At 40.2% G+C, this 14,514-nt stretch overlaps 1 protein-coding gene across 1 annotated transcript in view; it reads right to left on the bottom strand.

Moving 5' to 3' along the window:
- Positions 1–1,345: 1,345 nt before the first annotated feature.
- The window catches only part of LOC104543239 (mitogen-activated protein kinase kinase kinase kinase 3-like), a gene marked incomplete at both ends in the record, with an annotated part of 37,614 nt that continues 24,445 nt past the window's right edge, over positions 1,346–14,514 (bottom strand). Inside the window, 5 exons of the mRNA XM_010187803.1 lie at positions 1,346–1,430; positions 5,356–5,397; positions 7,189–7,298; positions 8,298–8,460; positions 9,465–9,507. Of these exons, the coding sequence (XP_010186105.1) occupies positions 1,346–1,430; positions 5,356–5,397; positions 7,189–7,298; positions 8,298–8,460; positions 9,465–9,507 (443 nt within the window). The remainder of the gene's footprint in view (positions 1,431–5,355; positions 5,398–7,188; positions 7,299–8,297; positions 8,461–9,464; positions 9,508–14,514) is intronic.

The raw sequence follows: 14,514 nt of genomic DNA, 5'->3' as shown, positions 1-14,514 counted from the left end.
CAACCAAGCGATTCTGTGATTCTGTGAAATAGTTAATGCAGGATAATACAAGGAAACACTGCATATAGTGAAGCATTCTGGCACGTAAATTTAGGACAGAAAAAGTCTCTCTTTGCATGCCTTACTAGCAAATATGCCCTTGAAGGGAAGCTACAAGACTAAGATGCCAATCACCCTCCCCAAAGAGGTGCCAAAGGCTGGCCAGCTGCCTAATGAGGATGAACTGAGCAAAAGGTATCAAGATAAACACGCTGTAAGTTTTGCATGTGGCGTACTTGATTTGTGGAAATCTTCCACCTCTCACTCTCTGCAAAATGAAACAATGACTCCTCTCTAAACACACTGTGTGTCTTGGGAGTTATTTTCAATTTCAGGTAACATGGAAGCTTGAATTTGCAGATCGGGCTGTTTTAAGACATTAAGACAGTTTGGGTTTTTTTGTGACTAATAATTGGAATAAAAACCAGCAGTTATACAACCATAAGAAAAAAAATGTAAATAATTTCCTCATACATAAATTATCCTACTTAAGACATTTTGTGACATATTCATGGCCTTCTTCTGGAGTACTTCCAACAGCAGTATTGACTGAAGCATTCTGTCAGTACTTGAGGGGTGCCTCAATTCTTAAACCTAATTAATACCATGGATTGCATTTAGGCATGAAAAGAAGACAGACATCTTATATTGAGAAGATGTCAACTGCAAAAGATTTGACTTCCATAGTTTCAGTTTCTAAAAAGCCTAAGTACTTTTTTGCTTACTTGCTCAGTAGCATGTCTACATAGCCTATAATCAAAAACTGAAATGGCAGGCAAAGTGAGTACAGTGCTACCAGTTAGCCCTTTCATCAAGCTATTTAATAAAGTACTAAAATGTATGCAAAAACAGAGTTGTAGAAACCCATAGGACCAGAAAGATGTAGGGGTCGGAAGGGGGGAAGGAGAAGGTGGGGAATCAAGTGAACACTAAAGCAATCAATCCCAACTAGGGCCTCCAGAAGTCAGGGTTTGTTGTTTTTTAAAAAATAAATTAGGATTGGCATCTCTTGGACTAAATTGTTGAGAAGAGTCTTGAATTAAAACACCAAAAATATGGGGATTTACCTTTGATATGCAATTAATTCTTTTTGATCAAAGTTGGAAACTGCAGCCCGTATGTCTTAATATAATTTAGAAAACCAACATTGAACTTCAGATGGCAGTGGAATAATTAATGAAGAACTGCTTATATAAACAAACTTAATTTACAATATGTCTATTTTAAAAGGAATAGTCTTGCTCATGTAAGCACTCCTGAAATCTGAGGAGAGGACAAACTGGGTAAAATGTATGTAATATACTACCTCTTGTGTCTGGGTTTATCCATGAAGTTGCACAATGAATTTTTAGTGGGCAGCCATTGAAAACCTTTGAAAAGCAAGCACCCATCTGTAAAAGTAAAAACAATTAAAAATATACATATGAAAAAACAGAACGTGACATTTCCAATGGGACTATTTTTACTTAAAAGTAGAAACAAAAGGTTAAGAGTAGTTTCATCTGCCATGTGGAAAATAATCTCATCCAGACAACAAGAGGACAATGGGATTTTTTTAGTTACTTTTTTTTTAACAAAAAGTTACTTTTCCTTTGTGCACAATACCTTTCTGAACAAACATACCAGAATTAGCTCTTAAATTAGCAGTCTAAGCACATACTTACTACAAAGGTGACAAACCTGAAAAATATTCCAGAATCTTGTGACTTTAGAAAGCCTCAACAGAGAAACTTTACTCCTTTCATACATTCAAAATAAAACTCTAGGTCACGCAATAATCAAAATCTTAGTTGTTTCAAATTAACTTTTCTTTCAATATTGATTGCTTTCCAAAGGGAAACCTCTGGTAGAAGATCCCACTCCTTGCTCAGCATAACCCTAATAAACTCAGTTTGCCTATAAAGTTAAGTACCTTGCATAGCATAATATAACCTATCTCTTCATTTTCCCCCTAGTGAAGTGCAAGCATTTGTAGGCATTTACAAGAATACTTGGTCAATTTGCTTCAAGATGACAGAAAAGCCAAAGCCAGGGCTTCCTCCTTTCCCCTCAACATCAACATAACAATTACCCATCCTATTTTGTTAGAAATCAGTAGTCTGTAGGTGAAAAGGAATCATGCAGTAGGAAACAACAATGAGTAAAGTGAAACGTTACCATTTATCAAATGATGGTCAAAAATAAGAACCAGTAAGTAATGGTAAAGGTTGCCATCCTGAATATAAGCAGATAATCACTTCACACAAAATTACGTACTCCCTTAATGCAGCTACAGAATGGCAATGTTTTCACTTTATATTAATATTTTGTGAGCTATTATTGATCTATAAACTGAATTAACCAAATAGCTCATGGACATTTGGACATTTATTTTTTTGTTAACCTGCCGCTGAATAAGAAAATCTGTGCACATTTCAGTCACTTCTGAACATAGCTTAGTTTAGTAAGAAAATAAAAGAACTTCGTAATTAACCCTTAAAAATGAAAAATGGCATAAATTAGACCCTTCTTGTGCTTTGGACATCTCTCACTCTTGCATCACTATAATCAAGTCCATGAGTTTGTCCATATATACTTATGTGAGGCAAGAATCAAACTCATTAAGGGAATGAACAAAACATGAAAGATCCCATTACACAAAGACAAGGGGAAAGACTTCAGCGCTGCTTGTACCACTGCAGAAGTCTGAGTACCAAGGCACAAAGCTGACTGCTTGCAACACAATGAGATGATCCTTCTGCACGCATAACAAAGTAAGAGGAAAGATATACGAGGCAGGAATGTATGAAGATACTGACACAGAGTGGCCTGAAGGTACTGACAGCTTCAATGTTGTCAAATCTGCTGGCAGCAAGGAGTTTGACGGAGGTACAATATCAGAAAAAAACAATACAGGGATTTTTTTGTGTGTGTGGCTTTATGGAAGCCTCTTCCCAAGTGCACAGGCCACTGAAATGCACCCAACAGAAAATACATCAGGTGACATTCAAAGCACTTATTTCCTAGAATACTGGTGTTTCTGCTGCTCCTGTAACCAGCTACGCAATTCTCCTCGACCCTTTCCAAGCACTGAAGAGATGCTGCACAGTGAAGGGAAGCTGTGCTCGCTACTAAGACCTAGTCAAGCTCTGCAGTGATAGCTGGGTAAGAAAGGAGGAAAACATGAAAATCAGAAGAGATTAATAATTTTCCTCTGGCCATTCTCAGCCCTGATCTCCAGGAAGCATGCAGAGCCAAAGATGCTGCTGCAGATGCTTCAGAAGGGTAAACGGAGCCTGAGGGTGTGATATCTAAATACCAAACAAATATCAAGGATGCAGCTGATAATCACACAAATTAATAAACTGAGTTGCCAGTGGGGAAAAAAACCCATGCAAACATGAAATTAAAGGTTGAAGCAAGGTTGCTTGATCTGACTGCTGCCATGGAGGCATTTACGTCTCAGGATAAAGTCAACAGGCAGGGCAATCCCTCATTGGTAGGATCTAACAGGTCTCCCCGTTTTGCAAGTCATCTAAAACAGCACGGAAAAACAGAGTACCAGACTGGGTTATAAAGAAAGTTAAACAAAATCCCTAGAGTCACAGGCAAACACACATATATACCATTTTAAACAGAGCCCAAGAACATCGAACTGCTTTAGAGGACAGTGAGAACACAAAACTGTTCTTACCACTCAGCAACAGACTTAAGAATCACAAATCAAAAAACCCAAACAAACAAGAATCAGAACAATGATGCACCACAGAAAAAGAACAGAAGAGACTGAAATATTGTGAAAGTTTTACTTGCAGTAGCACAGTATTTGATAAATAAGAATCCCACGTGGTGCTAGGATGTAAAACATCCTCCACAATAGAGAAAAGTATAAAGTCCAGTAATACCAAAACCCCTTCCATACCCAAATTTTCATTATTTGGCAACTCATGGATACAGTGGGCAGAGAAGAATACGAAAGTGCCAAGTCAGTCTTCAACACTTAACAGGGAGGTTACAAAGTCTGTTACGCATAAAATGTGGGGTGTGATGAGGGAAGAAGAAGAGAGGGGATAGAGTTTCTGAGCTGAGGACAAGCAGAACCAGACAATCAGTGCACTACAAAGATGCCTGAACATGCAGAGAGCAGTCCAACACCCAAAGATTCATTTGGTCAGCTTCAGAAGTTTTTCTGTTTTAGTCTTTTTTCAGCATCATTATATTAGCTACTCAGTCATTCTCTGATGGTCTGTCCCTGAAGTTTGTGGCAAAAGTTAAACACATATGACTTCATTTTGAGCTGTTCCATTTTCTACCCCTTTTCTCATTCTAGTCACTGAATCTCTCTCATTTTCCCCTCCCCATGATTATTTGCTTCTTTTCAATGCTAGGAGTGCTTCCAGACTTCTGTCACTCACTAGTTTAAAGCACACACTCTTAGGCCATACATTTAGTTTAATATTTAGTTTGTTAAAGCAGGACCAACCTCAGTAAACAATGCTAAACATGTCAAGAACTCAGAGCTCTGGAACAATCCGGTGCATTTATCCAAGAGATGACAGCTCTAAGGAACAGAAACACGACATCTACCTTAACCTGTCCTGCTTCTCTAAAATGAGCAGGATGCAAAAAGTAGCACTATTTGCATATATCCTTGTAGGAGTTTCATTTCCTTATCTAAAGATGAGAAACCGATCCAGCTTAGGAGTAATGTAGCAAAAAGATTAGTTTAAAACCGGATAAATCCTCCACTTGGTACATGGCACAACTACATGAATGCATGCTCCAGTACACATGGCATACATACAGAAGAAGGAAAGACTGGTTCTTCTGATCACAGTGCTGGCTAAGAGCACAGTGACAAGCCCACACAGATATTACAATGAAATTCTAGTTTGTTTTATGTTCTGAAGGTGCAGGTAGATGTCTGTAACAGTTATTTCCAGCCCCAAGGCATCTGTGAACCCTATCTTCAGAAGTTTTGAAACCTGCATAGTATAAAAACTTTGAGCCCTTTGCAATTCCTGAGACATCAGGTCCTCAGATCAGTAACTGCCTTCACTATGCTGAAAGTACTTCTGTAACACAGTCACTGAACTCCCATTCACCTTTTAATGAAGCAAGCAAAAAACCTTCCAAAATTTACTTCAAGAGCACAAAATCAAGGGTGATTTCTGAAATGCCATACTTGTGGCTAAACATTTCTAAGAGATACTGGCTTTAATATTTAAAAAAAACCCACCAAACAACTACAAACATTCAAAAAATGCACTCTCTCAGCTTTAGTAAGAAAACATGTCCTGCTTCCAATATGCATTTGAATGACTCAGTAATACTCACATGTACTTTAGGCGTAGGAGGAAGGCCATTACTAATTGGTTTCTAGAAAATAAAAGTTTAAAAGTATGTTTACACTCACATGTGCATGACATGAACACACATATTCTCTCCCCACACTACAGCATAACCAAAATACAAGTCTAAATTTTTTTTTTAGAATGCTGTTAAAAGTACTTGACAATTATATTAGGAGAAAATAAAAAGCTGGTACTTATATCTACATAAGAAACAGATAAAAAACCCTCCCTGCAGATTTTTTTTAAGACAATAAATAGAGTTGTGTTGTATATTTCTAGGCTACAGTAAATGGAAGGCACTAGGGACCTACCGGGACTCTCTGCTGTGTCCATTGCCACAGGTACTAGATCTGAAAGCCACAGCTGAGTTTTGGCTACAGTCCCATTTTTAAGCATGAGGTTAGGCTAGAGACTTCCCTTCCAACTGACACTTTTGTAATTCCTATGGAGTTTGCTAACTTCGTGTCTCTAGTGACCACATACCACGAACTACCTGGCATCATTTTCTTTCATTAAAATCTCTTACTATGATTCCCCAATATCTCCTCATTGAATGTCTGCATAGTCTACTGCACAACATTTTCACATTACAGTGATGTCTGAAAGAATGCCATATCCAGCAACAGAAAGTTTAAACAGTACTGCAGCAATTTTTAAACTGTTCAATATTGCCAGCAGCGTTAACCTCTATCAACCAGTACTAGGCCCACTTTCCTGTATCAGTATCAACTTCTCCTAGTAAAAACATGCTTCCAAAGAAACGTATTTTACGAGTAACACAGGAAACTTCAAACACACAATTTCAAATGCCAAGTTCAAAGCAGTTCAGGAAATCATACTTTCCAAAGTGCTGCCAGTATTACTGGCACTTCCTTAAAACAAAACAAAACCGCACACAATGTTTCTGCTCTATTTCCCCTTCACTTCTCTTGAAAGAGCAAGATTTTCAACCTCATCCTTACAAGAAGCCCCTTGCATGCAGTTTCACGTTACATTTAACATGTTCTAACTACAGATTGTTCCACTCTCTCCTATCTCGCATTCCCACTTTTGATTTTGCATCATAATAACAGAGTGACCACTCTGGAAGCCATTTGCTGCTTTGACAGAAAAAGTCACGTGGAAGAGAAGAAAGGGAAACAGGAATATTCCCTTTCCTCAGCTCACAGCTAGATCAGGTCAGACACAGTTTAAAACGGCGTCCTCTCCACTAGTGCAACTTCATCAGAGAATATGTAGCTCAAATCTATCACTAAACCCAAGTTGCTAAACCCTGAAACCCAGAGCTCTAAAGGTCAGCAGGGCAAACAGCTTGCATATCCAAACTCTCAATCTACATTTCTCCTTTCCCCAACCCTTCCTCCAGCACAAAAAAACCCACATCTGCGTAGAAGAACAACTCATTTGGGAACAGCCCTGATTCAGCTCCTTTCCCACAGCCAGCCAAATCCTCCAGCAAGCCATCAGGTGGCAGCATATTCCTTAATTTCCTCATCTGCTTAAATAGTCATTGCTCAGTACAACACATTACATCTCTCGCGCATTACATGTGTCTCAAGTATGTGAATGCAAGCAAGTAAATTTCATATATTGACGTGCTTATGTTAGTTTCTAATTACAATTAAACACCAACTCAAACTCCAGCTTAAGACTGTACCACAATTAGATGATCTAGCAAAACTGTGCTTTGACCCAAAGTAAACAGGATGCCATCCAGCACCATTTCTATAGTAAAGAGTGTGCCCACTCCTTTTCATTCTGCATGTAAAACACTCAAGACAACTTTAAAATAACACCTAGAAGCTTAAATACCTACCAGTATTTCCTTCTTTTCTTTCCTTGAAAAGTGAGTATCTCTAGCTTCATTCTGTTGAAGTGGTGATCCCTCTCTTTCACCATTTAATTGTACAGAAGTGACTCCATTACCTAGAAAGATTCATACTTAAAAACTTGTTCCTCCACCTTTAATTCAAAGTGTGGTTTGGCCTAAAAATGATTTCGAAGTGCCAATATTTCCACTTATGTCAGAACATGTTCCAATATCCTAATTTATTTCTAAAGCATACATGTTCCTACATGTGCACATGTAACCATCTATAGAATCACATTCAGTCTCAGTCCACGGCTTTTGGTAATTAATGTAACAAATCTATTGTGGGCAGAGAAGGTGATGCAGACATGGTTCTGAGGAAAAGTGTATTAAACATATCTAAAGAAAACCTGGCTATAGCTACAGCCTCTGTTATCTATTCTTTATAAATAGCTTTGAGGCATTTCTTAGCAATGGATGTTTAAAGCATTACAGCCAAATCTGTAACACATCAATTGCAGTACTAAATAAGTAGCAAAGAAGGACTAGCAAGGTATCAATTAAGAGTCAGACATTAGGCTTGCTTAAAAAAGAAGCCAGTCCAGGACAATTCTCAAAGCATCAGACTTCAACAAAAACATAAAAGGAACAGCCTGAGCAAGCAGTAAAGAAACACAATTACCTGCTATACTGCCCAACCCAGTTCTCTACATATAAAAGCAAACTTTGAAAGCTAAACTCCATTCCTGACATGTCAAATGACAACAGTGGCCACACAGGGCCAGAATCTGAAACCTACATCTAGGAAAACATTTTATTCCCTGTGACAATCCTGATACACTACATTATAAGCCTGCTGCTTAGAAAACTAACTGTGTCATCAATGGCATTGGCAGGAATCATGTCTGACTTTACTAGAAGGTAAATTTCACCCACTTAAAAGAGTGTAAAAGCACGCTTTCTTTGTGCATTTTGGCTTTCATGCACTTTCTGTTACTTGCCTGTCACAGAAAACTTACCACAGTATGTTTGAATGCATACATAAGTGAGGATGCAGAAATAAAATTACACTATTTAAGAAATATTTGTGTAATTCTTGATGTCATTCTTATTACCTAAAGCATTAGATTTCTGTGGAGGTAACCGAGGAGGTGGTGGCCTGGGTGGAACCTGAGATGCAGATTTTGCTGGGCTCTCTGATGCTGGGCATCTCTTGATTGTCCCTTGATTATCATTTTCAGATGAATGGGTTTCTTGGGGGATAAAGATGGATTTAGGCTGAAAAAAAAACATAATAATAAGAAAAACTTTATGAAAAAACATTCAAAGCACCCACGCTCCTTCTCAATGAGGAAAAAAAAACCCACGCGTGCAGTATTTAGACTCTGGAATTTTCACAAGTGAACTGATAAAAGCAACATGCTCTGTCAAGCAAATTTCTTTCAAAAAACAAACTAGAAGGAAATGCATAGCAGTAAGGAAAATCTTGTTACTGACAAAAGGACAAATTTAAAATCACTATATTCAAATCATGCATTAAACAATTATTGAGTATGTGGAAATGTCACCACTTACAACTACAGTTAACCAAACCTACAGAACATTCAACGATATGGCCACAATTTTGTGTAAAGAATCCCCAAAAGGGCAAAGTTGTTCAGACACTGCCTGTACCAACACTGCTTGTAAAATCCTTCTCAGCTATGTCAAGATAGTTAGTGCAAGAGGGTAAGTAATCAAGCCTGCAGTTCTTGCTTGGGGAACTGACAGCCATATCAAAAACAAAACAAAAAGTGCTTTTTCTTTTTTATTTTTGCTTATATTAAGTTAACTTCAGTGTGAAAAGATTTACTTACTCTTCTAGTAGCAGCATGTAAAACCTAACCTGACCCAGGCACGACTCTGAAGATAGCCATTCAGACATGAAAAGTCAGCAAGCAGATGCTTTATTTGGCAGCTCTTTATTAAAAATTATTTGTGACACTAATTTTTCTAACTACCCAATTTATTCCTTCTAAAGTATCAGAAGTGCAATTAGTCAGAAGCAGCATTTTCACACTGACAAATACCTTACAGTGCAAGACTTCATGCAGATTTGCAATTAAAAGCCACAAACATATAGGTCAACCCCCTGCATATACCCTTGACTTAAAGCTTCATTAAAGTCTTCAAGTAATGGCTTAAATGAGAGAACCATCAGTACAGTCATTTCGACACTTCTGCATTTGTTTATTTATTTAAAGTGCCCTTTTATTCTGGGCAAGAAAATCCCTTTCACTTACCTTTGGTGGCAAAGGAGGTGGCACTTTAGGTTTCATTGTAGCACTATAGAGAAAAAGAAACGTAACCGACTGTTATCCAGTGCAGCTCTTTGAATCTCTTACATCAGTGTTCAAGAGGATACAGGATTTTATAAACACCATACAAACATCATTAACTTGTCAACAGCACTATTATATCCAAATAACTGCATTATGAATACTTCCAAACATTTTGTTATTGCTGTGCACGCCACACATACGATCCAAAAACTCAAGTATCACAAATCCTCCCTAGAAAGCACAAAATGACATGAACTGGTTTGTTGATGATGCACATACTTGTGCAGGGAAAAGCAGGGAGATGCAGAGCAGGCCTGACATTTACTCTGTTGAGAGGAGAAAAATTTTGGTTGTCAGTGAGCTTTTTTAAAGGGCTGTGTATAGGTATATAGGGCAAAGGGGAGCTACAAGAAAACTGATGAATACTATCCCTTATAAAAATTTACCGCCAACTTCTTCAGAATAGCCCTACATATGATAGCAAAATCTATCTGCAATGGATGTGGTCGGTGTCTACTACAGGCCACTCAATCAAGGAGAGCCTACTGATGAAAAATTCAGCTACAGGAGGCACTGCACTAGCAGACACTTATCCTGCTGGAGAATTTCAACTCCACCAACTTCAGCTGGAAAAGTAACATGGTGAGCTGTAACAGTAACTTCTGTAACAATGTAACAATACCTCTTTGCACCAGGAAACAGCCAGCCCCACCCGAGGAGAGAAGCTCATCACTGCAAGCAAGCTCATCAGGGATGTCAAGACTGGAGACAGCCTGCAGTGATCACGCACTGGTGGAGTTCACAGATACAGGACTAACAGATACCAATTGGATGAGGAGCATAGTCAGGACCCTGAATTTTAGGAAAGCAAATTTCTAGCTCTACGAGGAGTTAGTTTACAGGACCCCCTGGAAAATGGTCCTCATGAACAAGGGAGCAAAACAAAGCTGGCAGACCTTTAAGGTAGTTTTCCATATAGTACAAGAGCTCTCAATCCCCAGGTGTAAGAAATCGAGTAAGGAAGGGAAGAGACCAGAATGGCTGAATCAGGACCTGCTGGCCAAACTAAAAGCTAGAAGGCACTGCATAGGCAGTTCAAGCAGGGACAGGTATCTTGGGAAGAATATAGAGATGCTGCCCAGTTATGTAGGAATGAGGTCAGGAAGGCCAAGGTGTGGCTGGAGCTAAACTTGGCAAGGGATGCAAAGAAATGGAAGGCACATGGAGGACAGGAAGGATGACTCGAGACAGCCAGCATGGCTTTACTAAGGGCAAGTCCTGCCTAACCAACCTAGTGGCTTTCTACAATGGAGGGACTACACCAGTGGACAAGGGAAGAGCAATGGATGTCATCTCTCTGGACTTCTGCAAGGCCTTTGGCATGGTCTCCCACAACATCTTTCTCTCTACGTTGGAAAGATACGGATTTGATGGGTGGAATGTTTGGTGAATAAAGAATTTGCTGGATGGTTACATCCAGAGGGTAGTGGTCAATGGACTGATATCCAGATGGAGATGGGTGAGAAGTGGTGTCCCTCAGGGGTCTGTACCGGGACCAGTGCTGCTTAGTATTTTCACCAGTGATATAAACAGTGGGACTGAGGGCACCCTCAGCAAGTTTGCAGGTGACACCAAGATGAGTGGTGCAGTTGAAAGAATTTGCTGGATGGTTACATCCAGAGGGTAGTGGTCAATGGACTGATATCCAGATGGAGATGGGTGAGAAGTGGTGTCCCTCAGGGGTCTGTACCGGGACCAGTGCTGCTTAGTATTTTCACCAGTGATATAAACAGTGGGACTGAGGGCACCCTCAGCAAGTTTGCAGGTGACACCAAGATGAGTGGTGCAGTTGATGCGCCAGAGGGATGGGATGCCATCCAGAGGGACCTGGACAAGCTGGAGAAGTGGGCCTGTGTGAACCTCGTGAGGTTCAACAAGGCCAAGTGCAGGGTCCTGCACCTGGGTAGGGGCAATCCTTATTATCCATACAGACTGGGGGATGATGTGATAGAGAGCAGCCCTGCAGAGAAGGACTTGGGGGTACTGGTGGACAAAAAGTTGGACATGAGCCAGTAATGCATGGTCACAACCCAGAAGGCAAATCACATCCTGGGCTGCATCAAAAGAAATGTGGCCAGCAGATTGAGGGAGGTGATTCTGTCCCTCTGCTCTAGTGAGACCTCAGCTGGAGTACTGCATCCAGCTCCAGAGCCCTCAGCACAAGAAGGATGCGGAACTCTTGGAGCAGGTCCAGAGGAGGGCCATGAAGATGATCAGAGGGCTGGAGCACCTCCTCTATGAGGACAGGCTGAGAGAGTTGGGAGTTGGGGTTGTTCAGCCTGGAGAAGGCTCCAGGGAGACCTTATTGCAGCTTTCCAGTTCCTGAAGGGGGCATACAAGAAAGAGGGGAGGGACTGTTTACAAGGGCATGTAGCAATAGGAAAGGTGTAATGACTTTAAACTAGAGCAGGGTAGATTTAGATTAGACATTAGGAAGAAGTTCTTCAATATGAGGGTGGTGAAACACTGGCACAGGTTGCCCAGTGAGGTGGTGGAGGCCCCATTCCTGGAGACATTCAAGGTCAGGTTGGATGGGGCTCTGAGCAACCTGATCTAGTTGGGGATGTCCCTGCTCACTGCAGGGGGGTTGGTCTAGATGACCTTTAAAGGTCCCTTCCAACCCAACGCATTCTATAATTCTATGGACAGCTATCCAACTGTCTGAGCTCTTTTGTTGCGGTTTTTTTGGTTGGTTGGTTGGATTTTTTCCTTCCATATGTTTCTTTTCCTTTTCTACAGAAGTCTTGGGAAAGAGAACTTTTTAACACAAGAACAACTCAACAGCTTGGCTCAACAGTACAAGCAATTAGCAGGAAACAAGAAAGCCGAAACATCAGGAGCATTCTTCCACTGCTAGGTCTATGTTAATATGCTGTATTTAAAAAAAAATTCCTAACTTCATGAATTTTTAAACTTTTTAAAAACTCTTACACTGTCCTGTTCCCTAATGTTTTGGAACAGAAAATAATTTTCATTAAATAAATTAGGAATACAGCTGTGAAAACTTGACATTCTTGCACAATATTTTTCTTATATTTAAATTATGTTCCAAAGTTTTGGGAAAATAACCAAGTAGTAAGTAAGCATCTGTTTGCCTGTTTACAGATCAACAACTTGTCTGCTTTGCTTCATTCTTTTCAGGGGTTTCTGGCCTAGTATCTTATCAGTTGCTTTTACTTCAGAGAAGCTGGAAGTGGACTTCTGAGAACGGGTTAACCTGTGTTGTGCACTTCAGCTGCTATGGTAGTGGAAATTATCTGCTCTTCATAATATGAGAACAAGCTTAAGTCCTCAGTCACCAAACTCCATTTGTGTTTACTTTCATATTCCTCCCTGCATCTCAGACAGTAATGACAGTGTTATTGGGCAGCCAAATGTAAAACACAAAACAAAACAAAGCACCCAACTATTAAGCATAAATGTGACAGATGTTTGTACAAAGGACTGTGTGCCCTGGTTTCAACTGCAAGGTTTATGCGCAGTTTGTCACCGCTGATCATGCAGGGCAGTGCCCCAATAATTTCTGCTTTCTCAGCTTCCTTAACCAGGAAGTTCAAACACCTTCAGCTTTGCTGCACATGAGAGAAAAAGAAATATCAAACAATCAAAATTGTTAAATGAAAAGAGAAAATTTTATATTGTTCCTTGAAATGTGTGGATTCTCCGCTGCTATGAATCATCCGGCTTTAGAGTGATGCAGCGGCATCAGTTTGGACTGGAAGGCGTACAGCTGCTTCATTGGTTTTGTTCTGGATCTGAAGGGAGAAGTGACCCGTGTCACATGTGCCCTCCAATTGCAGCTGTCTCACAGAATATCAATCAAACAAAAGCCTTGAATCTTCAGTGGGCTCCAGAGAAAGATACCCAAGACTGAGCTGATGGACCAGCTTATTGCAGCAGAGCTTTGGGCTCCAACAGATACTAAGAGGAAAGGCAAAGATGCAGATTCTGTCTGATCCAAGGTTGAGGCATTCAAGGCTTAACCCTGTGCTTCGAGAAAATTGTCAGGCCCTCTCTGTAAGGCAAAAAGTACCTAGGATGAAACACGGAAAGAAGCAAAAACCACCAGGTCTTTTTTCAGAAGACCACTGGTGACTGTCCTTAGAGTCAGACAAATTTGAACCTCTCCGGATGCTACCAGGTTCTTTCTTGCTTAACCTGAAAAAGAAAATCCGCAGAAACACGACAGCAACATAATCAGCTAAAGCCAACGCCGCCTGAAAGTTCTGATGGAGCGTGCGCGAGGAACAAGGATCTCAAAGCACTGGACAAAGAAATCAGTGCAAGCGCTTCAAGATGGCAGGGATCAAGATGTTACAAGCCCTGAATATCACTGAAGTTGATGATACTCGCTGCAAAAAGAGCAAGGGGCAGGGAGGGGTAGAAACATTAAGCAAAAATGGACAAACACAGAGCTGTACACAAAAAACATCCAGAGATTAGTATGGATGGAGGAACCAAGTTGAGCTGGCTTGCACCAGCACAGATATCCAGAGCATCTCCACTGAAGACCAGAGTTGAGTATGGAGCTACAGGGGACTGTTACATCCCCACTGTGCAGGAAGTCTGAGTTATTACCAAGGTCTATCCAGCTATGAGCAAAGTGGGCTCTCAGCTTGGTCCAAATGCAGGGGAGTAAATCAATAAGTAGCATTATCAACCTCTTCCTCTCAAAGACAAGACAGATGATTACTGACGAACTGCATAATCAATCCTGCCTTTAAACAACCGCTTAATAATGAAATATGAAGAACTTCTTAAGGAATTAGCAAAGGTATAAAGCCTGCCAAAAACTGGCTAAAAGTAATTTTTCTTCTATAAGTATCACTTGTGTCAAACAGCAAACATACTTGTGTTTTGAGAAGTTGATCATTAAACAATGCAAGTTTCATGTATTTGTCACCTAGTTGACATCAGACACTATCAGTAGCTTTACCCTTCTTGAAGGGGG

Source organism: Mesitornis unicolor, unplaced genomic scaffold, assembly GCF_000695765.1.
Source record: "Mesitornis unicolor isolate BGI_N332 unplaced genomic scaffold, ASM69576v1 scaffold14177, whole genome shotgun sequence".
NCBI lineage: Eukaryota > Metazoa > Chordata > Aves > Mesitornithiformes > Mesitornithidae > Mesitornis > Mesitornis unicolor.
Note: the sequence above shows the minus strand (reverse complement) of the source record. Positions and strands in the feature narration are given on the sequence as shown.